Source organism: Bombus huntii, chromosome 13 (assembly GCF_024542735.1).
Source record: "Bombus huntii isolate Logan2020A chromosome 13, iyBomHunt1.1, whole genome shotgun sequence".
NCBI classification, from domain to species: domain Eukaryota; kingdom Metazoa; phylum Arthropoda; class Insecta; order Hymenoptera; family Apidae; genus Bombus; species Bombus huntii.
In genome coordinates, this window is record NC_066250.1 from 3,823,821 (window position 1) to 3,845,723 (window position 21,903).

At 37.3% G+C, this 21,903-nt stretch overlaps 4 protein-coding genes across 8 annotated transcripts in view; 2 read left to right on the top strand and 2 right to left on the bottom strand.

The window, feature by feature from the left end:
* Positions 1-9,402, top strand: LOC126872725 (protein N-terminal glutamine amidohydrolase-like). Of its 3 annotated transcripts, none has more exons than XM_050632867.1 (5): positions 1-205; positions 308-469; positions 4,102-4,255; positions 4,391-4,661; positions 4,777-9,402. In XM_050632867.1, the coding sequence occupies exons 1-5, from the start codon at positions 123-125 to the stop codon at positions 4,929-4,931; spliced, it is 825 nt and encodes a 274-aa protein (XP_050488824.1). In that variant the 5' UTR covers positions 1-122; the 3' UTR covers positions 4,932-9,402. The 3 variants fall into 3 exon arrangements, with proteins under 3 accessions (XP_050488824.1, XP_050488822.1, XP_050488823.1); XM_050632865.1 differs by lacking the exons at positions 1-205; positions 308-469 and adding an exon at positions 2,520-3,284 and having other exon boundaries at positions 4,777-4,943; positions 6,532-9,402; XM_050632866.1 differs by lacking the exons at positions 1-205; positions 308-469 and adding an exon at positions 2,523-3,284 and having other exon boundaries at positions 4,777-4,943; positions 8,927-9,402.
* LOC126872728 (isochorismatase domain-containing protein 2-like) lies at positions 828-2,338 on the bottom strand. Its single transcript, XM_050632870.1, has 4 exons — positions 1,756-2,338; positions 1,438-1,581; positions 1,172-1,357; positions 828-1,095 (listed from the first exon to the last, which is right to left on the bottom strand). The coding sequence occupies exons 1-4, from the start codon at positions 1,882-1,884 to the stop codon at positions 943-945; spliced, it is 612 nt and encodes a 203-aa protein (XP_050488827.1). The 5' UTR covers positions 1,885-2,338; the 3' UTR covers positions 828-942.
* LOC126872711 (uncharacterized) overlaps positions 9,026-21,903 on the bottom strand; it is a 20,912-nt gene continuing 8,034 nt past the window's right edge. Inside the window, exons 2-15 of one of the 2 annotated variants that reach the window (XM_050632824.1) lie at positions 15,708-16,023; positions 14,943-15,278; positions 14,436-14,680; positions 13,502-14,353; positions 13,150-13,332; positions 12,876-13,074; positions 12,431-12,669; positions 12,226-12,353; positions 11,878-12,148; positions 11,575-11,791; positions 11,377-11,502; positions 11,076-11,283; positions 10,415-10,657; positions 9,026-10,338 (exon numbers count right to left, since the gene is read on the bottom strand). In XM_050632824.1, the coding sequence (XP_050488781.1) occupies positions 10,231-10,338; positions 10,415-10,657; positions 11,076-11,283; positions 11,377-11,502; positions 11,575-11,791; positions 11,878-12,148; positions 12,226-12,353; positions 12,431-12,669; positions 12,876-13,074; positions 13,150-13,332; positions 13,502-14,353; positions 14,436-14,680; positions 14,943-15,278; positions 15,708-16,023 (3,671 nt within the window). In that variant the 3' untranslated portion in view covers positions 9,026-10,230. Of the gene's footprint in view, positions 10,658-11,075; positions 11,284-11,376; positions 11,503-11,574; positions 11,792-11,877; positions 12,149-12,225; positions 12,354-12,430; positions 12,670-12,875; positions 13,075-13,149; positions 13,333-13,501; positions 14,354-14,435; positions 14,681-14,942; positions 15,279-15,707; positions 16,024-21,903 lie in introns of both variants that reach the window. The other variant, XM_050632823.1, reaches the window with a different exon arrangement.
* Positions 12,524-21,903, top strand: part of LOC126872717 (cyclin-dependent kinase 4) — a 26,102-nt gene continuing 16,722 nt past the window's right edge. Inside the window, exon 1 of one of the 2 annotated variants that reach the window (XM_050632849.1) lies at positions 12,524-12,671. The gene's annotated coding sequence lies outside the window, so the exon portion shown is untranslated. The remainder of the gene's footprint in view (positions 12,672-21,903) is intronic. The other variant, XM_050632846.1, reaches the window with a different exon arrangement.

A 21,903-nucleotide genomic window follows, 5' to 3' on the forward strand; every position in this document is an offset into this window, starting at 1 on the left:
GTAAACTAGGACTACTAGGACTGTAAAGGCGGTTCGTTTCCCGCTGTTTTTTCAGTATCGTTACGATCAAGTGGTTTGAGAAGTTACACAAGTTTCACAAGTCAGTGATAAACGAAGGAAAAATGTTAAAATTCGTAAAATTGTCTGATAAAGCGTTTGCACCAGTAAAGGGATCACAATATGCTGCTGGGTTCGATTTAAGAAGGTATATGTATTTGCGAAACATGTACATACAATAGTAAATAACGTTTGGGGTTTCCGAATTATCAAAGTTTCATATATTAATGAGTACTGATTTTTTTAACAGTGCCTATGAATACATTGTGCCTGGACATGGTAAAGCACTCGTCAAAACAGATTTGCAAATTGAAGTTCCTGACAGCACATACGGAAGAATAGCACCACGTTCGGGATTGGCATGGAAACATCATATTGATGTAGGCGCAGGTGTTATTGACGCCGATTATCGGTGAGTGTTTTAACAATTAAATTATATATAGTATATAGTGGTTATGAGACAGTTGTGAAATGTATAAGATAAGTTTCTGAATGTTGGAGCATGAGAGATACGATGGATGGTTGTGGAGTTGTACTATTTTTGCATCAAAAATGTTCAAATTCTCATTCATTGTTTTTTTTTAACATAGAGGAAATGTGGGAGTAGTGCTATTTAATCATGGTAATGAGGACTTCAAGATTGCACCAGGTGATCGTATAGCCCAATTAATTTGTGAAAAAATAATATATCCAGAACTTGAAGAGGTAGATAGTTTAGATAATACTGATCGAGGAGAAGGAGGATTTGGTTCGACAGGAAAAGATTGAGATTTTTGTATTCTTTCTATTAAATTTTATTTAATAAAGATTATGTCATTTTTGTACATCATTCTAAAAAATATTTTTTCCTACTAGTCTCGAGGATTTTATATTTATCATTGTGATTTATATCTTTGCAAGAGGGACTAGATTAGTATATTGCGTTGGTGTTTTTACCAAACTTTGAATATTTTTGAATTCCTTGTGCTTTGCATCAGCTAGTAACTTGAAAATAATATTTTCTGAAGTAGCTATATGGCACCCTATATCTCTCATCCTCTGTGAAAGTTATACAGATTAACCACTATATCCATTTATAATTTTGTTTCTTTATAAGATTGCGCTATATTTTTACCTGTAAGGCCAATAATCTATCTTCTTGAGTACGAGAAGTACAGCAGTCTGCAACAGTGTGTACTTCATATCCATCTTGTCTTAAGTCGATTGCTGTATTCTCTATGCATACATGGGTTTCAAGACCAATGAGAATAACTGAATCTGGTTTTTGACCAGCACAAATTGTAGAAAGTTCCTTGCTTATCTAAAATTTATTTTAAAAATTATCGAAAAAGGTATTTTAACAGTGTCCTTTGTAGAAGAATAACTATGTAATGTCCATACTTCAGGAATACACATGCTAAATTGAGTCTTTTCAAATGGCCCTTTGGCACCAGAAATATCAAATTGGGAAATGGTTTTACCCAGAGCCTTTGGATTTTGCTCAGAAACGATTATAGGAACGTTTAGAAGCTTCAATGCATTTATCTGTAAATATATACATATATAATCTAATCTATATTATGCTCAGTGATTTGTACTACATAACCTAGAATCTTTTCAAGTACCGAATGTTAAGAGCCTAAGATCCCATTAAATCGTGTTATCTTATGTGTACATATATATTTATATCACATGCTATATCCATTACTACATATTTACCAATTTCACCGAGTTTTGTGTGATTTTATCAAATTCGAACATAACCTTAGCGAATTTCTCTTGAACGTCACATATTAACAGAACACTTTTACCCTGCTTTAAAACAGCTTTTGCAGCGTTTGTTGCCATATTTACAATAATCCTTGAAGATTTGCGTGACAATATGAAATAAAACGACCCTGCAGAGTTACAAAGCGAACCAGTTGGCGAGGTCACTGGTGCAATGTCGACGAATTTCTATATCGCAAGCTAACGTGCTTTCATGTTATGACGCACGTGATATTATTCCGTGATATTCAAAGTTCACGGCCAGTCTTAGCTTTACTAACTTTAGACGTGTTGCATTTAATCGATTTCGTACGAACCCTCTCGATGTGCGAGCAACATAATAAAGTGCATAAAGATATTACAGTAATTATCGTACAGGAGTGTAAATATATTTGCAAGCGCGAAAATGTTGCTTCGTTACATTTTGATCCTACATTTCTACAGATGTAGTTCATTTTGTTGATATATCGTTAACTTGTCTACTTGTCGCTAGTATATTTGTGTTTTTATGTACAAAAGTTGCCGACCGGTCAAGGTACGTATGTATATATTTGTACACAGTACATATGCATTATACGCTTTCAATACATTGTAATGTTATAGTATTGTTTATTGTATCTGCTTAATTTTGACATTATCTATTATATCCTGACATTATATTTTGGCATTGCTTATCTTGTACTTTTGGAATTTCAATTAAGATTTCAATATTCTGATTGCTTAAAAGTTTACATGTGTAGTACTGAGTAGAGTTATATAGTAAGGTCAACAAAAGAGCAGTAAATACAAGTAATTGATATACAGTTAACATACATACACACATATATAAAACGTATACTAAATTTTGTGTTACTAAATTATACAAATGGATTATTACAAATGGAAACTTAATGAAATTGTAAAAAAAATTCTTTACGAAACGTGTCGTAAGGAATTACTGATAGTGAAACTATTATACAGATGTGCAATTATAAAAGTATGTTCCAAGAGCATTATAAAATGAAAATTTAGACGTAAAACGTAAAACAAACGTGTGTCGTATAAATTTGTAAAACATTTTTTAATATGTATTCAGAGATGTAAATTTAGTGATTTAAATCGACTGCTTTCGCGCATGCGTGGTAGCGCTGCGACCCAGGTGCAAGTCGGATGTAGGATGGCCACATAGAAGAGTGGAGTAGCGACGAGCGGCAGTCAAACAATGATATCTGGGAAGATCGGATGTACGGATTCTTTTTGAGTATTATCAAACTGTCCAGATTGATCTAATCAGTTGGTATAATGTTTACGTGCAGTTTAAGTCACGAATTGCACAAATTTTAACAATCTGGAAATAGTATTTAATTAATTACCGAATCGTGGTACTTTGATCGAGTTTGTAAACAAAGAATGGCCGGGGAGCCTCGTGAAACCGGGCATACGAAGCCGTTGGTGCAGCTTTTCCCAAAAGCATCCGAGTGCGTGTATACGAGTTGTTATTGGTAAGTGTTTTCACGAAATTTGTCCGATTTTTCTATAAAATTATCGATTTGAACAAATAAACGTGTCGTATTGCGGTATATCTTGCGATGGATCGATACGTTGCAGTAGTACAGAGACGGCAGTGCGATATGTTGCCGCCATCTTTAAAATGTATGAAATATCCACGAATCATGATACGCTATTGTGCACCGCTTTGAAAAGACCCGCGCGTTTCCATGCACTGCTTATTAGTAGAATCATGTATTTTGCCTCTTTTTTTTTTAAATCTTTGATCAACAGGAATATAGGAGTTTAATACGTTCTTTCGAATTAATCATGCATGTTAGTTCGTTATGAAAGTCTATCGACAATATGTCTCATCCGTCTTTCAGCTTGAACGAACTGCTATGTTTATTTCATGACAAACACATAGCACCTACCAGCCGTACATAAACTTTCCTTTGCATCTCCAGTAACCTTATTTCCATCATTTGCTCCAAAACTTTGAATAATATCGATTCACGGGTCATACGACTTATCATCTACATTTAACAGTATTTCTATGCGCTGTTTACATTTCCAGTTGCTTGCATATATATCACGAATCTTCATCGGAAAGCACTACATGCACTTCCTCTATTTCTGTGCACTGTTTTTCCTTTCTGGTCGATTGTGATCGAAGCTAGCAATCCCGAGTTATCGTTTCTTTTCTTTTTTCCTGTTTTCTACCACCGTTCGTGTTGCACCGTGTTGCATCACATTTGCACACATCTAAAAACGCGTATCTTTGATCATCTCGAACACGGTCGTCTGCAAGAACAAACTATGTTATTCTAGCGAGGAAAATGTATGGAAGCTCTGTCAAGATGTAACGACCAGACACGGATCGGAATTACAGCATTGCTATGTTGCTTTCGTGAGCAACTCCTGGCGTAGCGTACCGCTTTGGCGACAACGTGCAGGAAAGGACGAGGATAAGCTCGTAGTTTGGGTCAGTTGGCAAAATCAACAAAAAAGAAAACGATTATTAACGTCGAAGAGACCACGATTTCTCATTTTCTTTTTAAGCCTGTAACTATGATAGAGCTAGCTCTGGGGGAAAAAACGTGTTTGTTTGTATCCATAGGACTTCCACGTAATCCTTATCTACGCACCCGACGAAAGGGCGGTTGTTTACGATTTAGATAGCGCGTTGCCGTTTCCGACGCATTTCTGGAAATACGCGATGGAAACGTTTAGGTCGGACGAGGTTCTACAGCCAGAACATCACAGAAGATTCAGAGTGATCCCAGCCAATGTGTACTTGCGAGAATTTGCATCGGATCGACATCATATGAAACGCGAGGATGGAACATGGATCAAGACGCCACCGGATTATCCGCCAATTTCAACATCAAGTATGTTTATCGAATAACGTTAAGGCATGGCTACGCAACTATAAAGGGATTTCTTTCTCTCCTTTTTTTTTTCTTACTACACATGTATTCGTTTCTTCTTTTGCAAACATTCCAGCGTGCAAGGACAACTTGGATTCCTTTATTAACATGGATCCAGGGACCGGGTTTGGGGTTGTATTGACTTTAGACCAATTATTCGACCGATTTCATAGGCCGAATGCGATCCCAACGGCTCCTCGTACACCTCATCCGCAACCTACACCGACTTAAGTAAACTGCTAAGTAAGTTCCGCAAGGATAACGATTGTCTGCTTCGATTTCCAATTGTCAACAAATGAATTGTATGGCCTAAGGGAATTGGTTAAGTGCATGTACCTTTGTGAACCGAAATTGGGTTAATATTCGATGATAACATTTATCTAAGCATTATTCATCGTTCAAAATCACAGCTATATCTCTGTGAATGATAAACCGATCATTTTATTTCTATCAACATTCTTAATTCGCTATATAACCTTTAACACTATCCCTGTTTATATGTGTCTCACGCATTTTTTTACTCCTACCTATTAATTCGAATTTAAATATAAGGTGTTTCACGCGACGCACAGGTCGAGCGCTACAAATATTACACAGTGTGAAACACCCGTATAAAACCGTATATTTAAGATTTTAAGTATATATAATGGATATTCGTGTGGATCCATAAATGGATCGTACAATTGGAACTTATTAATTCTACAAACAATTTGATTTGAAAATCCAGCATGATTATTTCTCGTTTTAATAATAATGATGAAAACCTGTTCTTTTTTCAATGTTATCTCATTTAACAAAACCGTATAAGCTACATGATGTAATATGTAAATTATTAAATATTGAAAACGGTGAAAACCATAAATTTACATAAAGATACTAATACTGATGTTAGAAATTGATTCTTAATAATAAATTTGTTGTATGTTTGCTTGTCGAATCGCAGTTTTCTTTATGAAAATTTTACATCATATGAAAAAGGGGAAAAAGAGAAGGAAACAAAAAATAGTAATGAAGAGAAAGAAGAGAAGGAAGCAGAAGGAAGGAAAGAATTAATTAATACCTCTAAATCTATAAAGCCTTTTGTTTCTACTGTGCTTCCAGGATTCAAACAGCAATGATTTAATGCAATATATGGAGACTTTTTCAATTGAGTGTATATACTGCTTTTGTCTTGTATGATTGTGCCCTAAGAGGTATATGGAAAATAAATCTTCACTTGTGATTAAAAGTGATTAAAAGGAATATAATATAAACAGATAATATTGATACATTTCTCCTAATAAATTATCTATCGGCTACTAAAATTTCACAATATTATACAGCTTTGTTCTGGTTTACGGTTTGGTACGGGTCTTTCCTACTATTATCGTTGAATGCTACGGTTCCAGCGATATTAAATTATGGGGTCGGAGCCTCCATAATTAATCAATAACAATGCAAGGAGCAGTAACAGCGGGGAACAAAAGAGAGCGCCTGGACAAAACGCATTTGATCAAAGGGCGTAGAGCCCCAGCTTACCGTTGCGAAGTTCGAGATTTGCTGGCTCCTCTCGTTATTCCTCGGCTCCTATAATGTTTGGACATTTCTCCATTTTAATAAAGAAATCAAAACTTACAAGAAAGATCCACGTCTTTAGAAAAACCAATTCTTTTATAACGATAGTTCTACTTATGTGTAAAAATGTACTTGATACGATTAGACACAAGTAGCAATATCGTGAGAAAAAAAGTGGTTTCTGCAAGGACATGCGCTTTTTCCTATAGTGTCGATATCTATTTGCCTCTATTTCTAGGCTATGCTGATACGTTATTTGTTCCCCTCTTTTTAAAAGTCTTTTTACAGAACCTTGCCAAGAACCCCATCTCTCTGTGTTGTCTGCTACACATTAACTATCGACCATGTTCCAAGCTTTTGGGTTCTGACCCAAGTATTGGGGATGACTGTTCTCGTCTTCATACGTTTTATCATAACGCGTAAATCTTTATCGCGGCTTTGCTCCATTGGTGGTGTTATCGTTATAGTTATTGTGTCTAAGACTGACGTATTTATGGACACATTCGTTCGACGAAGTATTTACTGGCGCTTTTATTAGCGCTGGTGCACAAAAAAAAAAAAAAAAGAAAACGAGGAAAGCGCTTATTATTGTTGTGCAACCGAGACAGTAAGGGCGAGAACGTGATCTTTGCGATAATGTAAAATAGTTATTGTAATTCTTGTGATACTTTACACTTTCTACTTTGAATACCTACGTATATACTGATATTGATACTAAAAATTGATTCTTTATAATATGTAGTGTGTTTGCTTGTCGAAACAGAATTTTCTCTGTGAAAATTTGATCAATGGAAATCGAGGCTTAATTCGAGCATCCAACGCGACCAATTGTTGCCTACATCGAAATATTATTTTCGAATCAACGAATGTCCCTTAGACTCTCGGAAATAAATTTTGACAACGAAAATCTCGGAACCTTTGACCTCTCTAAAACAGAGTACATGTATACTGTATCTACGTAGTAGATTTCTTACATTACTTTCCATTTACTTCTCTATTCGCTTATTTCAATTGAAATACTCCAATCGTCCTTCGTTTTGAAACTTCGCGAACGTAAATTTGTATTGGCATGTAAATTGTTACGATTTCAATGAGAATAACTTTACAATTGCAACAAGACTATGTACTCGTAGATGTTTTAGCCAATCTATTGTTTTTAGCTGTAACACAGCGTGATACGATGCGACAGAAAATTTAATCGACAAGCGAATGCAAACGAGCTGTCGGTTCTTCGAGTAGATTGAGAATCATTGTTGAAAAAGGCGAAGAACCGACAGTCGCGTTTATAGTCTAAGGGTACGTCCACTCTTTGCCTTCCAACATCTTTCACTAGATCTCTTTGTCTTTATCATCGACATGTGTTTTTTCTCCAATTCACTTTATATCACGTTGCTATTTGCATACATACTTATAAGCAGACTTATCACCGATTGTGGGATAATTAATTAATCACTGAATGTACATATATCATTCTTACCAGTGTTGGGTAGATATCATTCTCACTGTTGTTATTCGAAATTTTTTAACGGACAACTAAATTTTTCTTTTTCCAATTAGTCATATATATATATATATATATTTTATATATTATACATATATTAGTTAAAGTATTAAATATAAATATATAAAAAATAATTTATAAATTTCTTGAGGTACATGTTATATTTATTGATATATCCTTGGAAATATAATTTATATATATTATTATTATTATTTGTAATACGTAATATATGTGTACATTATATAAACACGCAAACAATAATTAATTTATATATTCCTCAGGATATATCAATAGAACACAATAAATATTTCAGGATTTATAAATTATTGTTATATATATAAACGAGAGACTGAAATAAGGGTATATATGTATAATAATATGTTACTTAGATAACATTATCTTATCAAGAGATAACATAAATAATTCCAATAACGAATAACTCCAATAGTAAATAAACCATTTATTAATTAACAGTTCCCTTGCTATTTTTATTTCATTGAAATTTTATTCGAACACATACCCAACACTGGTTCTTGTCGTCGAATGTGATCATCGCGGAATGGTCTTGTCGCTTATACATCGGCATCGTATCGTATGCGAGAAACTCGGGACCGACGTTTTTAGCATGTAATATCTTCGATTACCAAAATACAAAATGAACAAAAAAAATTTTGAGAAAAGACCTAATCTCTATCGTTCAAAGTATCGCTCTAAATATATATATATATATCAGAAGAAATTACTATATTATCATGACAGTTATCATTATTATTATTATATATATATATATATATTTATTAATATTTCATATTTATTATATTGATATTTTTAATTAAATCGTATCTATTTCGATACACCGATGAAAGAGAGTTTAAAATATTGAATTATGCAATTTATCGACGTTTAACATATTCTCTTACCATTGTCGTTCTACGATACACATATAATACATATTGTACAACTTTTTGGAAAAGGAACAAATCACAAATCTTTTTCGCATGTTCACAAAGAATTATAAATGGGATAAAATGAAATCTATTTCCAAACTTCGTCCTTTCTATAATCAGTTTTAATAAATGGATGCACTCCGTTTGTCTCTTTGAATTTTTATCGATGTACTGTTTCGATTTTTACGAATCATTACCAAGATCCTCTCTCTCCTCTTTCTCAGGTCAGGTGCCACAGTGAAACAACAGAACCAAAATGTCGAATACTTCCAAAAAAAAAAAAAAAAAAAAAAAAAAGAAAAACGAAAAAAATGGTAATCGAAGTTTAATTCTCCAAATGATTCCGCTTTTCTTTCTCTTTGTTGGGTGCGATCGAATTTTTGCGTCCAAACTATTATGTAACATTTCTTAACAAACTTTTTTCAGCATAATCGAATTTTCTATTCTCTCCGTTTAACATGCTTTGTCGAGATATTTGGTGTTTATTGAAATTATCTGTAACAAAGATTTTGCTCAGTATGCGCATAGTATTTCCGGCGTACGTTTATTACGTTTATTATGTATCGTATTACACTGTTGAAGAAGAATTGTACAGTAGGCATCGGAGAATTAAAAAAAAAAAGAGGCAATGACGCGCAAATTTTCAAATGTATACTGTATTCAATTTGCAAAAATATATAATATATAATTACAAAAGTTACATATTGAATTATGGTATTAGCACCCCGCAACGCAATGAACGCATTGTTGAGTATACTGTCCTATTTGTATATACTTATTCAGTATACTGCCCTTACGTTTCAGCTCGTCTCGTAAGGAAACCTTACAGTTTACAATGCAATTTCTACGTTTAAGATTGCTTAATTATTAGCAAACTTCTTAAGTTTGTGTAAGTGACATTACATACATGCAATATTGCTGTCAACAATTCAGTGATAATTATTTTGGAAAATGGGGATTGCAGTATGACGCACAGTAAACAAATGAAATTGTTAGTAATTTAATAAGATTGAACATTTTCTGGGTGTCAGATTGCATCGCATTTTCGTTCATAGTTGTCACTCTATCGTGTAATATAAATAACTAAACGTGATACAAGTATTAACTACATAATAGTAAGGGGCAATCGTTTTCATGCTAATCGTTCGTTATACACCCTTTCTTTTCTTAGGTCGTTAAAAAACAGCCTGAATATATTTTTTTTAGACTTCTACGAAGTATTTCGAGGATAACACTAGTACAATAAATATTTATAGAATAACAGACATGTAAATAGAAGTTAAGTAGTTGCTCAGATTGACTTACATTGATGCGATCAATGATACGAACTTAAGTAGGTGCATTGATTTCATTCTCTTATGTTCTCGTTTCCCAACGATTAATTAATATTCTTTTCGTTTTATTGAAACAATTGGTATAAATTAGAACGTCGATTAAAATATCTAGATAAATCTGTTCTCTTTGTTCTCGTTTCTCACAGTACAAGCGTCCTTACCAATATACATATAACTAGGTTTTTTCCGGGATTTCACGTTCGATAGTACGGCCTGTAAGTAGACATCGGGATATTGTTTTTCGATAAATGGTGAACATCACCTTGGTCGTATTCCACGTCGTTGTAGATTCCGCTTTGATTCTAAAAATAGAAGCATCATTGAATATTCAAAGCATCCGAGCGTGGAAAATGACATATTGGAAAAACGAATATTCACCGCCAACGATGACCTGGACTTTGGCCTGGGAACATGAAAACCACTATTCTGCGGAATCAGATCAGCCCTGTCCTTATCTTGCGGCTCGGAATCCGAGCTGTCTGGATCTGGCTGATGTCTTTGTCGCGGTCTTGTCGGAGCTTGGAGTCGTGGCAATGGTACTGGTGGCAATGTTCCATGGATATTGAGAGGTGGATAACCGAACACAGCGGAACTTGGTCGAGTTGGACCCATAGGTTCCGTCTAAGATCAAACACAAATTTAATATACTTTTTATCGGAATAAATCTTTCAAATACACATGAAAATATAATTTGTCGTTGTTTTATCTCTAATCGTGTTATCTTTAACTAACAAGGAACACTGTCCAATCGATGATGCGATACACAGATCGTTTGGTGTAATTCGGAAGATGTGAAATAGAGTTCACGAAATTTTGAACAGAAATGTTATCGTCAGCTAGTTTAGGAAATAGGTATATTTCTATGAAAAATGGTCAGCGAGGTCTAAATGACAATTTTCGTGGCTTCGTCTATTAAAATATTTCGAAGATTATTTTTATCAGTTTCGTAGTATTTTCTCTTTCCGTAATTGAATAGTGTTTCTTGTAAGCTTGTGATATTACTTAAAGGAACGCTGTTATCGTCATTCCTGTCGCTTACAGCATATACATTGGCAGTTGCCATGTGATCGCCAAAGTGTGCCCACATGTAGGGTGGCAAGTTGGTCGGTGGCCCTTGTTTCACGGAAGCAAGAGTACCTACAGAACCAACCCTTGCCAAAGTTCCTGGTAGGGTACCAGGTATTCCACCCTGAATGTAACCGTAGACTGGTGAGCCGACCGATTTCTGTTCACGCGACCATCTTCGACTGTAACACGTATAGAAAGTGAATTTGTCAACTATTGTCCCCTAGAATACATTTCATAAATTATATAAAAATATAATAAAAATGTATCTTCACCTCCACATGATCAGACATACTAAAGTCAGGACTATGATTATTAAAGCTGCTACAGACGCTCCTATCGCTACTCCCAAAACCTCTCCATCGACTTCACATTGGGTACCGTAGTAATTACCAGAACACCTTTCGACCAAAGTATTATTAAAAAAATCAATCATTTTTTATTTTTATTATTAGATATTCTCATTTACTTACGTGCATTGCATGTGGTCACCCTGGTAAGAGCACGACCCACGATTATTGCAATAAGTCGAAGCACACGAAATACATGTTCTACCGGATTCATTAGGATCATCCTTATGAGGATCTTTCAATCCAGGGTTACAAGTGCAAGTAAACCCACCCCAATTATTCGTACAAACCGCCGAAGAATGACAATCGTTCAACTCTGACGACGCACACTCGTCCAAGTCTATAGAGATTAAAAGGTATAGATTAACTTTTATTTTTTATTTAATGAAGTTCGTTTAAAATAGAGAGTTATTTTTTCATGTTCACCTTGTAAATTTGATATAGATCCAGGTGGACTGTCAACATAAAGGGCGCTGTTCCCTATATTATTGCTTCTTCTGTGAATAACACCGAGCAGATGTCTCTGTAGCTCCCCTGCTAAGCTTGGTCTAATTGTTCTTGGCTCATAAGTGAGTTTCAAGGTTGCATTCACAAAGACACCCCCTTGCCCCTGGCTCACATCCCCTTGATATACTCCATTTATGAAGGAGCCCATATACTCGTCCGAAAATGGCGTCATCGACATAGCAGATTCGATCTAGGTAACAGGAAAAAATAATTGTTTAATATTTCAATATTTTTCAACATATATGATCGAACGTTAAATTAGCTCACAGCTCGATTTGCTTCGTAGGCCAATGTTTGATAGGGCTCAGAATCTCTATCGGTAAATCCTCGATCCCACACCACTTTTCTATCGTAAATCTTATCCACTCTGATTGATACCACGATACTTATAATTTCTACAAACGATTGATAGTTTGATATAATGAACTTATATAAATTTTTTAAAAAATTGGCTTTTAAAATATTAACGAACTTTTGCATGGTAAAGAATGCTGCAACCTCGCATATCCTGGCTTACAGTGGCACGCAGATACTCCTTGAACAGTGGCACAGGCCTCGTGCTGACTGATGTCACAAGTGCTCGTATCACCCACGATACAAGTGTCAATTCTAACCGGAGGCTGAGTTGGTCTTCTATGAAACGTCGGTCTTCGAATAGGTGCGCTGGGTCGTGGAGTTGCTGTCGGTGGATCCGGCTGTGCAACTGCAAATCTGTGAGAGCAATATTGATTTTAACATATCTAAATCGAAAATTTAAATTCAAAAATTTGAGGTTTGCACTGAAACATTAAAGAATTGAAATGAAAGATTTAAAAACCAAAATTGTTGAATTTGCCTTCAAACACTTGAATTTAAATTCTACACCGAACAATCTTTTTTATTTGATATCTGTATCGAAATTTGTATGAAACACTAACCCTGTGCCAACAATGGAGGGTGGTTGAGTTCTAGTGGGCTGAGGTTGCGTCTGCGCGTGTGTCGAGGTTCGATCAGAACTTTCAAACAGATTTAAGTACGTTCTCTTCCCGTCGATGCTGACGAATCCTTGGCCCTCTATCGCAGAAGTTAGGATCACGTCCGCGTTTCCTCCATTTACTGGTACTCTAACACCCTCTCCTGATCACGAAGGTCGTGAGAATTATAATTATTGATGGTTAGGGTTCTGCGTTAATAAAAGATGTCAGTGTTTACCTGAACCTCCACCACCTGGACCTTGAATAGCCGAGACCGTGACATCAAAAATATCACCGAGAGGTGGATGTCTTGGTGGTGCGTAAGGTCGTTGAGTAGCCAGCCCTTGAGTTCCTGTGTAATCCAAGGTATCGTCGAGGACGATCCCTGGTCTGGGTCTGTAAGCGTAGCGATCCGTAGGGGCTACAAAGGAATTTAATTGAGCATAACAGCTTGCTTGCCGTTACAAAGGAAATTAATTAAGCATACTTGTTCGTCGGAGCCGCACGAGGAATTCATTATAGACTGAATGCAATATTATCTTATCGAATGAAAAAATTTCACGGGACGTGCATCCGAGCGAATGTCCTACCTGAACTCTTCGAGAACGTATTCGAGGCCGAATGAACTACACTTTTCTCAATGGCTGGCGGGGTCTTCGTGAAAGACGAAGGTAAATTCTCAGTCGGAGTTGAAACACTCGAAGCGATTGTGCTTTCTGATTCAGACATCTTACTCGGTTCCAAAACTACTGTACTCGATACACTTGCAGTATTACTCGAATCATTATTCGTGGGAATTGGAGTCGATTGAACGACCGGCTTCGTGGGTGTTGGTTCGATTACCTGAACCGACGAGATCGTTTCGATATTTAACGTTGACGTAGAATAAGATTTCGTCGATGTTTTGGAAATATTCGCTTTATTGTTAGACTTTTCGTTGTTCGTAATGGAACTAGATCCTTGAGAGTCGTTGATCTTCGAAACTTTCGTAGGTTTAATCGGAACATCCAGTGGTATCACGGGTTTTGGAGAATCTACGTGCTTCGTGAAACTCGTTTTGTCACTAGACTGAATCGTGGATGTCGTATTTGCTTTAGATGGGACTTGATATTTAGTTTCTTTTTTGACGGAGTGTTCAGGTTCGGCATTTCTCGTCGTGTTCTTATAGATTGGTCTTTCCGTGGCCTTCGATTCCGTTTTAACTTTTTGTTTACTGTTCTCTTCTTGGCCCTTTGTTATATGCTCCAAAGCGTTCGTAGAAGCTTCAGTCTGATCTGTTTCTGCCTGTTTCGTGGACGATTCTTCCAGCGATGAAAGTTCAGGTTTCAGGTCCATATGCGGTTTATCCGAGGTCTTGTCGTCTTGTTCCTTCTCCCGATTCAAAGTGGAATTCGTCGATGGTGGTAGCGGTTTGTAGGGAGGAATTGGTCGTCTATTTCCACCTGATGATTCAAAATTAATCGTAATTTAGCAAGAACAACATCAAAGACAACTTAGGCTACGAGGATATTTTTAAAAATTTACCAGGACGATTCCAGGTCCATGGGCGATTTCCTTGGGGAACAATCTGTTCTGGTAATGGAACTCCATTTACGAACGGTCTAATTGGACGTTCAGGTAGTTGATTAATCAGTGGTCTGTCAGGCGCTGGTGGTTTTTCGAAAGGATAAGGATGATCAGGCGGCGGGGGTGGGTTCATTCCAGGTGTGTCAAAATCAGGTGGCAATGGTGGAACATCGGAAATTCTCGGTGGTCCTCTGTTATTAATTCTACAAAAATACAAATAAATATTATTGTATAAATATAGTAGACAATATAATTTCATTATTGTTAGCTAGTATTTAAAAGATATTCATTTATTCGAAAGGAAAATAGCGTAAAGAGCGTTGTAAAAGACTCGGAATATAATAAAATTATGTTCTAATCATTCTTTTATCAGAATAATAATTATATCTCGATATTTATAAAAAATGTAAATTTGCATAACCATTCACAGTCTAATAATCGTATATAATTCACTTGTCAGTGTACCTGGTAGCCTGAATCGGCCTCAAAGGTCTCACCGTGTTGGCAGCAACGTTCACGTTCCCATTCAACAATTTGACAATACCCGTGATAATGTCCTGTATATCGGGATTTGCTTGCCGATAACCAGGAGAGGCAGTTTGCAGAATAGGTGGTGGGGCGTGCTCGCTATAAATCCTCGGAATCTCTTGGCGAGCTCGTCTTTGTTGATCTATTGCCTGTAAGTACTGTGCCTGTTGGTTTGACACTCCGGTCAGTTGATGGGGCTCCGACAAGAGTTTTGGTTCCTGCGGAGCCCCTAGTCCTTCCCCCGACATGGATTCACTGGTCGTTGGAGATATGCTGTTAATCATGGAAAAGATGTTTCTCGTTTACCTTTTCATTTCTAACGAGTAGACTGAATATGATTGTGAAAATGTTATACTTGAAAAAGGTGAAAATTTATCAATGAAATCTATCGTAAATCCCTCGTCTGCTCGCTAAGAAACTAATGACAATAACTTATTTTTGTATACTATAAACTTTGCAAGATTTATATCGACGTATATAGCATTGTTATGTTTATTATAATAATATTATTATATATATATATATATATATATATATATATATATATATATATATATACAACAATCTGTATGTAATACGTGAAACGAATTTCTATTTAGGTTTTGTTTCTTTGGTCGTTAGTTGATAATTTATAAGAATGTAAATTTGCATAACCAATAACTGTGATCTTCTCGATGGTTATCGAACGTTTAATCGACTTACTGGTAATATTCACCGGGTCTAACTTCGATGTTGTTTCCATCGATATGGTCCACGTGTTTTGAAGAAGTCAGTTCATCAATGGATTCCTCGTGCCTAGTATTTCTGACCTCGAATCTTATATCGTCTTTATCGTAGTTATCGACGCTCTTTGAGCTTTCCAGTTGAAATGCTGGAACAGTTCTTTGGAAAGTCGGCGATTCATCACGATGGAATACACTCGAGGTTCTTTCTGGTCCCGTGTAGGCACTGGCACTGAGAATTATGTCGTCTTGGGAGGAACGAGACGACGTTGGATCGTTCCGGATAGCCGAGACACCTGTGAACAATTAGACAACAGTTTACAGTCACTGACTCATAAATTATCTGCGCCCGTGCACGATGGAACGTTTCATGTTTTATCGCTAGCAAAAAGCAACGATTATCCTGAAAGAAAATAGATAATTATACTTGGATTGAAGCGTGCTGAGAACTTTGTCGGTTGCGTGAGAAAGACGTCGCGTCGATTCAGCGAAGATGAAATAATTTCGCTACGAAACGGTACTCTTGAACGATTCTCTACGGTATTATTCGCTGATTTTTGTTCTAAGCATCATCAAGTAACATGCTCGGAACACCTTTCAAAAGCAATGATCGATCGAAAGCGTAATGCGTAATTCTACGTTTCCTTAGACGTCAGATGTACGATCAATCAGGCATTTACTTAAATCACCTTGGTGATCGCAAGAAACGTCGCGTTGTCGATAGCCATGGAAGGGTCGCGATCGAGAGTCGCAAAAAATCGAGAAGATCCTCGGCCGATCGGCAAGGAAAACGGTACTCGAACGGTTGACATTCTCGAGGCTGGTATCGAGTGGTTTGACCAACCGTGGACGTGACGCGTATGAAATTACTACTATCTCTTTCCTCGTTCTTCCTTCGTTCCTCTGACTTTCGTCGCGTCACGCCTTACGTCTTTTACGCATGCTGATGAGAATAAAGTTCATTGACATCAGATCAATTCGCAAGTTTTTGGCAGAAATTAATTACGAGATATCGCGAGCTGCCACTTAACCCGGAGAAGTCCTTTAATCTTCGTTCACGAATTGCACAGTTTATGACACAATCAAGCGGTTTACGATCTCCGCCACGGTGTGATCGTACACCGGCTGTTTATTCGACTTTCCAGCGTCAATATCGCTTTTACTGTTCGTCATTTTGACGTGCATATATATATATATATATATATATATATATATGCGTATACGGTCGTTTTACAGTTTGGGTTAGGAACAGTTGCAGTACATCGGAACCGTCTGCTATACGAGGCAGAAACAATGGCAGATTTCTATGCAACAATTCAACGGCGCGCGAAGCAATTTAAGTGAAACTACAACTGGTAGGTGGTATAGATCATCGTTGGTCGATAGTAGCGATCGGTAACACGTCCTGAATATGTCGTACGGAAACCTGGAATACTAACCGAGAAAATCAACCGTTCCGATCCGGCACCACAACGATCCAGTCGACAACCACGTGTTTCGATTTTGCCGAAAGCATCAGCCCGCGAACGACACGTTCGTCTTTGTTTCATAGAAAGTGTGCATATTATAGTATCATTTTCCTGTGGACTTTTTCCTTCTTTTCAGACCTTTCACCGTCTTTGACCGACTGTTTCGAGAAATACTCGACTCTCGAGACAGTTGCTGCTGTTAACGGGATAATAAGAACAACGATGTAACGGGGCTCGTTCGTTTCATTAAAGGCCGGATTAGGAATCGAAGAAGCTGGAGAGTCGTTTCATTCACAAACCCAAATTTTACTGCTTTCGTTCTCTCGTTACTTTATGCTTACGATGGGCGGTAAGATAACATTTGCATTAATTGTTGGCAGTTCGCTGAGTTTATTATGGTTCACCGTTGACGATTAATTATTCATCAGCGAAACAGTAAATTGTTCGGGTAAGGAGCACATCGGTGGCTTCTCCGTTCATGACTTCATTTTTCAGATTATAGCGAAATCAATTCGAAGGAGATAGGCCGATTGATAGTACCTACGTTATTTCTTCGAAGGTAGTGCAGTATCTTCATCAACACGAAATCCCGCCGCTAATAATGTTTCTCACTTCCTGTGAATCGCAATAGCCCGAATAGAAGATCTATCGCTAATTGCTCATTAGGAACTGTACGGAGCGACACGATTTTCAAGCAACTGCCTGTTGGCAAACGCAATTAAGCTAATCGCTGCTTTCGTTCTACTCGTCGAGCATCATGCTCTCGATGCTCTCTGTTTGATATCTGCGGAAATGGTAGGAAAACGCGTCTACGATTAAGATCAGTTTTTCGAATTAAATCGGTGATCCAAAAACTGTGACGATTTAAACTACAGTTATTCTAATTTAATTGTTCCTGAACTGGAACTAAAAGATTATGTGCACTGTATTGTTTAGTTTATTACACGTTACGCGAACTGTTATTCTTTAGAATTACGCATTATTGTCGTCGAGGGATCACAATTTTAGCTGTAACTGGTATCACATTATAGCAGCCAATTTAGAAACTAAGGTACTCTTTCAGCTTGAAACTACGGTAGAATTTCATCTTTCTGGACTCGTCAGGGGACGAACGGTTCGATATAAGTGCAGTTCACAAATGTTCAGCCGCTTTAATTAAGATGTGCTATTTAAAAACTGGAGATACCTAACGTTTTATCATTCTGTTTGTGCCATTTTTGTGTTTCTTCGTTCAGTTTAAGATATTCACGTTTTTCAGTTCAACACATTCGATAAGACATGTTGCAAAGTAACGCGAGACTCTACTTAAATTCTAAAGGAATCTCTAAATTACAAGTCTGTCGTCGTCTTAACTGGAATAGCAAAGTCGATGAAAAGTTTCATTGAAGGGTTCGGGTAAAGATAGAACACGTTCGCGATTAAAATTATAGCGATTTCATTGACATCGGTCGTGCCGTCGGTTTGTCGGCTTACGAGCTGTTAATTAATCGATCGGATCGTTGAGATCGCGTGACTGAAGCCGCTTGTATTTTATCTAATAGATTTGATCGGCGAGCCAGTTTACAAAGCATGCGTTACCGAGAGACTTTCGTTTCCTATTTGGATCGCGGCATCGCATAAATAATAATTACAAACGTGGCTTGCATGCTGCGAACGAATAACGGTGTTTACGAACACCATAACCTTGCTAACGTGAGAGCATCGGATAGGGATCCCGTGAGAATGTAGGTGAATTGCATGGTTGATTCTGTCGCAACGAACGGAATGCAGTCGCTTGGTCAAGTTCGGAACTCGAGGTGTCCTGAATCCTTCAGGAGCCTAAGGCCTCTCCTACCTTCGTTCGCCGTGCCTCGAAGTCATTGCCCGAAATAATTAGCCATGCGTTCTCCTCGCTAATTACTCTTTTGCAACCGCGGCGTACTTTTACTTTGTTAATTAACTCCAGCATCGGTATTTTTGCCACTCTTAACTTTTCATCTGATCGTCGTAAAAATAAGAGAAAATTTCGATTAGCACGAGCTCGTTTTCGCTGCTCGTTTTCGATCCTTGTTCGCGTTATATGTACAGTGGTTCGTGATATAATATCACGATAGCAAGATAAGGTGTGGTTACAGCGCTAATGAAATTTCAAAATCTTTCGTGCGCAATCGTATTCTACGAACGTCGGAATTATTTCGCGAGCCACGTGCGCCAACGACGCTAAACGCTATCGCTAAACGACGGCACTGTTTCGCCAAAGAAACTGCTTAATGTTTCTTAAGACAAGTAATTACGAGGAGATGCAAGAGTTTACAAGACGTTGTTCACGGTAAACACAGCATGCGTTTCACCAGGTAACGAGGTAACATAGTTGCGTCTTATGTACAAAACGTGCGTAAAAAATATTACCGGTTCTAGATGCCTTCGATTACTTCGCCAGATATTTCTGTAATGATAATATTTACCAGCGAGCAGGTTTTGCTAATGGAATCTTACGGATGTAGGATTAACGATTACCCATCTATTAATTTTAATTGCCAGTTTTGTTCTGCGTTTTATGCCTTTCTTTGTCTTAACTTGCAATAACACGCACCTTGTCTTGTATAAAAATAAATAATATAAAAGCGAATAAAAGCGATACGTTTAGATGGGACTCCGGGGAATCGCGATTTTCGCTGGGTAGCCAAGGTTTCTAATATGCTTAGAGCCGCATTGAATATCATTTGACCTCGTGACGCAATTCTAACAGCGTCTAACACGACTTAGGACAAAAAGTAAGAACCGTCGAAGGGGTTTATCCGTGGAAGCGTAGACCGAGCTATGCGGCGTCTCTCGAGGCGGTAACGGCAGAGTTAACGGTACCCCATTCCAGCCCAATATTTATTCTTTTCGCTGGTAAACGTGACATTTGGTACCTTCACTGTGAGATTCGACAGGTGTCCAACAACCTATTCGTTCTTCAACGTATAATTTCAAGACAGTACTTAAATCAAAGGATATTTTCGATACGCGAGTCTTCTAGCTGAATAATTTACTGGCTAATAATACATATCGGTAGATTGACAAGTTACTAGTTACAAGTTATAAATTTCGGTTTTATGATTTTACAATTTTACAAAGTATCTTACCGTATACTTTTTTAAAGGGATAATCGAATGATTTGTAGTTCGTAAAATTTCATTGAGATTTGTTACTCCTATACGGGAAAATTATTACGTGACTTGTAAAATTTCGCCAATAACGTTAGTTTAGTCAAAAACACTGTTATTCGATCTCTTCACTATGCAATTACTGGTAACGTAAAAACGTTTAGTAATTGCAAGTTTTCAATTGTGCAGCAGGCCTCTGGCGTAATAGGATTTTAAGTTTCTTTTTGTTCTTCTCGACAGAGTTGAATCAACGAAAGGAAAGTTTTCACGAAAGGATCGTTTCACCGTGTGGTGGAAAGCCGAAATCGACTTCAGCGATCTTGGAATTTACGTGACTCAGGATCCTCTCTGACGACAGTTGGCAGTTCTCCTGTGACGAATATTACCAGGAACTTTTAGTTCTTCGTTTAGGAGACGAAATCTCGAATGACAAACCAATCGACTTTCTGTTCCACCGTGCACAACGCGATTTCGTGACACTTTCACAACTAAGGTGCTTGGGCGAAAGTCGAATGACGAAACTCTGTGCCGGATACGTTCCTTTGTGTCGATGTTCATCCGCATTAACTATGACATCGGACGACTCATGTAAATTCTTCTCGTTACGTAAACGAGACGTCAAAGACGAAATATAAAATAAATCACGGTAGAACCGTAGGAGATTTGGTTAATTATACAGCGGACTCGAGTCGATAACTCGTAGACCTTGACGATCAATCGCACCCAGTCTCCCAAAAAATTTGCATAAGTCGATGAACTGTTGTAATCCGAATTTGTTACTGGCTTTTAAACTTCTCAATTTCCATTTATTGCTTCTTTCTAATTTTACGAATACTTGGCGTTTCGCGTCATAATATCGTGTATCTACAGGATTACATTGGTAAACTGTGAAAACATAAATCTTCATGGATGCTTCGTGCAGACACGTTAAGACTGGGACCTGGAAATCTCCAAGTAACAGGTATATACGTGTCAGAACGCGAATGCACGTCATGCTTGCAGCTTTCTCCTCTGTCGCTTCTGAAACGCGTCTATGACGTGTGCTTCATTTTATAGGCGAGGCTACGATACAAATCGAGATTTCATTAATTCCTTTCTTTCTCTCCAATTAGGGCCGTGCTTTATTAATGTGACGCGTTCAACGGAAAAGATCCGATGGCTCTCGATGCATGTAAAAAGTTAATTATCCGAAACGTTACTTTTAAATATTTATAAGCAGCTTTGATCTTGGCTGGGTCATCGAACTACTGGTTTTCCTTTTTCCACGATATACTATTGACTCTAGTTACAACGTCACGTTACATTCGCAAGATTCTCATAATAAATTGTTGATACACTTGGTCGTACTAGATACAAAGTTACATGCAACCGGATGTATAACTGCGTACACATCTGCGTCGTAGAAAAAGAAAATCGTCAGGCGTTTAACGATTTTCACTGTATCCTCGAAGAATCGACCGTACGATTTCCGTAACAGTCTCGATCGAATAGTCTTCGATCGTGTTGTTCGATTATTTCGATGAAAAATCTCCACTGTATCGTATCTCTATTTTTGTTTTCCGATCTTGCCGCTGGAACG

What these genes read in the sequence shown, in the direction of transcription:
- LOC126872725 (XM_050632867.1), top strand. Translation starts at nt 123, where the DNA reads ATGTTAAAATTCGTAAAATTGTCTGATAAAGCGTTTGCACCAGTAAAG. An exon ending in AGGATAAGCTCGTAGTTTGG is followed by an intron (nt 4,256 to 4,390) that starts GTCAGTTGGCAA and finishes TTGTATCCATAG; the next exon opens with GACTTCCACGTAATCCTTAT. An exon ending in TCCGCCAATTTCAACATCAA is followed by an intron (nt 4,662 to 4,776) that starts GTATGTTTATCG and finishes CAAACATTCCAG; the next exon opens with CGTGCAAGGACAACTTGGAT.
- LOC126872728 (XM_050632870.1), bottom strand. Translation starts at nt 1,884, where the DNA reads ATGGCAACAAACGCTGCAAAAGCTGTTTTAAAGCAGGGTAAAAGTGTT. An exon ending in CACAAAACTCGGTGAAATTG is followed by an intron (nt 1,582 to 1,755) that starts GTAAATATGTAG and finishes ATATATTTACAG; the next exon opens with ATAAATGCATTGAAGCTTCT. An exon ending in TTAGCATGTGTATTCCTGAA is followed by an intron (nt 1,358 to 1,437) that starts GTATGGACATTA and finishes AATAAATTTTAG; the next exon opens with ATAAGCAAGGAACTTTCTAC.